Genomic DNA, 3,392 nt, shown 5'->3' with positions numbered 1-3,392 from the left:
TCATTTCTTCTGTTTTGAGGCTGTGCTGTTCTAAAAGGTATTTGATAGCGATCTTAATGGTCAGGATCCTGTGAAAATACAGAGAATAAAACAATATTCTTTGCCCTGAAGACGTAGATGGCAGCAGATGTGTATAAGATTGGAGCTGCAATGAGGGAATAAAAGCGGTAGTGATTCTTATGCTAGGCCAGTTCTTAGAACATCAAGTTTTTTGGATCATCAGAACAGAAATAAAAATGGGGTTACTTGAAAGGAGCTGGAATTAGTGTACTGCTCACTGAGCCATTATCTATTTTTACACTTAGCGATAATGTACGGTTTAAGACATGAAGGATGAAATAAACACCTATTTACACTTTTCTTACTGTCAAACATAAGGTCAAAGATAAGATAGGAAGATACTACTTTTTTCCTCATAGTGTTTTAAAGAATGCTAGAATTGCTAAGACAATGTTACATATCTCTAATATATTAAGAGATTTAATTGTTCCTGTTTTGTAGATTGTGTAGCAAAAATGAAGTAAATTGACAAAAATAGAGGAGTTGAGGGGAAAGAATTTTGACTTGGCCAGATGTTCTCTCTTGCTTTATATGCATGACTTGCCTTTTGTTTTTAGCATCCATACCACTGTAGTATCTAATCTCCTCTGATAAACACTAATTATTAAAGGGTGATCCTCGGTATTGCACTTTATGCTAGCTACTAGTTGAATCAAACATTGCAAATGCAGTAAGATCTAAGTAAAAAAAAAAAAAGTTACTTATATCTTGTCTAGTTTATTTTCAGATGTTTGTTTTAGTTCATTTTCTGTTACTTATAAATAAAATATATAGTGTTAGGTGCTTAGGAATTCTGTGTTGCTTCAGGCTTACAATATTTCACTCTGTCATAGTTTAAGTACCTCAAATAGTCCCATCTTTGGAAATGCAAGTGCTGCCCTTTTTTTTAAACTTCAGAGTTTGAGTAAATACTTATTTTTATTCTTTTACTGCAAATGAGTGATTTGGTAATTTTGCATTTATTAATGTTTTGTCTTATCATTCCATGTTATTCATGATAGTAAAATGCTATTAAATAGATAAGGACAAAAATATAACTTTGTGAATGTGAACGTTTCTTTGTTTTGTTACTGTTTAAGGAAGATTTGAAAAGCTTTTTTGCAGTTTTTTTGCTTTTAGAGAAACAATTATTTCCTTTTACCTCCATACAGAATCAATATCGTTTTGAAGGAACTGGATTTCCAACTATTCCTCAGCTCATAGAGCATCATTATACAACAAAGCAAGTTATTACAAAGAAATCCGGTGTTGTTCTGCTGAATCCTGTTGTGAAGGTAATGCATGCGTTTCAAGAACTCTTTAACTGAAAAGGCTAGGGAGGGTTTGTACTGTCACCTAAAACGAATTCCTACGCTGCTAGAGAGATTTTTCATTCTTGCTTATTGTTCTGTGACTTTCTTTTCTGAGATTTTTTCAGCCTTCTGTGTTCCATGCAATGCATTCCTATAAAATAACACTGCATACTAATTCTTAAAATAAATCTTTACTATGTTGAATAACAACATTCAGTGTTAAAATATATCCTTTTACTTTTCCTTTCTCTGCTTTGCATTTCCTTTTAGAATTGTATGCTGGCCAAGTAGTCCCCATAAAGTTGCAATAAGGAATTATTCTTGAATAAAATAATGTAAACAATGTTCTTATAAGTGGTAGAATTCTAGCAAAGTTTGGAAAACTTGTGTTACCTCATGGTTTTCCCTCTATTTCATATAAGGTATTGATACAAGCATGGAAACAAGTATTACCCTGACAGCGTAATTGCAAATTTGAAATTCAAAATTTCCTTATTAATCAGTATCATAGTATAATAACTTCTGTGAGAGGAATGTTAAGGGACTGAACTATTAAACTATACAACTGTTTAGGAAGCTTAAAGAGTATCTGTGCCATTTTCCCGGAGTTTTTCAGTTAATATCTGCTCAATTGATACTTCGTGCATATGTGAACTGTTTTTAACAGAAATCTTGAACTATGAGTAAGCCATTTGCATTTGATTAAAAAAACAAAAACAAAAATCAAAAAACCTCAGACCAGTCTGAAGAATATGTATAGCACCTTCTGTGTTACAAAAATTCTTTCAAGTGTAACAATTTCTATTTCAGTTTCCTAATACAAACTCCCCGTTCTTTACCTTTAATAATCTTAAGACGTTAAAACATATTCATTTTCTCAAAAATAATGTGATTTTTGTGCTTTTCTATGCTTACCTATTATGTATACTTCCAAATTTGAAGTATGGCAATTGTTAAGTACATATTTTTAGTAAATGTCATGGTGATTACAAAATGAAGACTTTGAATGTAAAATATTGCTTAAATTCATTGATGAATCTGAAAAAGCTTATGACTTCATTTTTGATGTGCAGATAATTATATTTTTTTATATAAACTCTTAAAGCTAAAAATAAAAGGCTGCAAAACTCCAAATGAAATCTTTCTGTTTATAATTTCTTTTACAAAACTGTTTTTTTTCTGTGTTTCTTCAGTGTACATACTTTGAGAGCTGCTTTGTTTTTGCAAATGTAAAATAATTGTTTGGTATGTTACTATGTACTAAATAATAAAATAATTGATTCTTATTTATCTTATTTTATTAAGGTTAAACAGGCATGAAAAATACAATTTCTTTATTGACTGTTGCTGGCTTTGAAGGCAGGGAGCTTCTGTATTCATGACACTTTTTTTCATCTTCTTGGGGGGTGAAGTTTTTTATTTATGTATAGTTTTCTATAACAACATACTGTGAAAGAGTGCTTCTGTGACATGCACTGTTGAGGAAATATTGTCCCAAATGCGTTTCCAGGTATCAGTTACTGTAATTTACCCCAGGCCCTTTGAAGTATAAATGCAAGTAGAAATAGTCAGTGTGAATAAGTAACTTAAAGTGCAGACATTGTAAGTTAATTTCAGAAATGGCATGTGTACTTTGACACCTAGTTGGGATTATTTTCCACATCATATTAATATTGGAGTATCTTTGATCTTTTCCTTAAAATTCATTTGACATCTGCAAGGTCTGTTTCTCCTGTCATCTTATAGTGCAAAGTAGTCTTTGACATTTCCTGCAGTCGTTAATCTTTTAATGCAAATTGCTGTCCCTGTAATAACCTGTTTAGGAAATGAAAGTTAAATATGACGGAGAACTTCACAGGAAAACAATTATACTATGTAGTTTGTTTTTGCTTTCCTTCTCACAGTCATTTATCCTCCTTTACCATATTAGCAAAATTAGTGTTCACCTTCTGTGACATTGCCCTTGAAAGGAACACTCTTAATTGTGCTACAAAAGACCTGTCCTCCATCCATTTTCATGCACACCAAATCAGCCTGCTT

General features: G+C 31.8%; 1 protein-coding gene across 1 annotated transcript in view; it reads left to right on the top strand.

Annotated features, from left to right (window-relative positions):
* The window catches only part of FER (FER tyrosine kinase), a 162,025-nt gene that overhangs the window by 82,840 nt on the left and 75,793 nt on the right, over positions 1–3,392 (top strand). Inside the window, 1 exon segment of the mRNA XM_010725904.3 lies at positions 1,212–1,334. Within this exon segment, the coding sequence (XP_010724206.1) occupies positions 1,212–1,334 (123 nt within the window).

The sequence above is a fragment of the Meleagris gallopavo genome, chromosome Z, assembly GCF_000146605.3.
Source record: "Meleagris gallopavo isolate NT-WF06-2002-E0010 breed Aviagen turkey brand Nicholas breeding stock chromosome Z, Turkey_5.1, whole genome shotgun sequence".
NCBI lineage: Eukaryota > Metazoa > Chordata > Aves > Galliformes > Phasianidae > Meleagris > Meleagris gallopavo.
The sequence above is the reverse complement of the archived record's forward strand: the minus strand, read 5'-3'. Positions and strand labels throughout refer to the sequence as shown.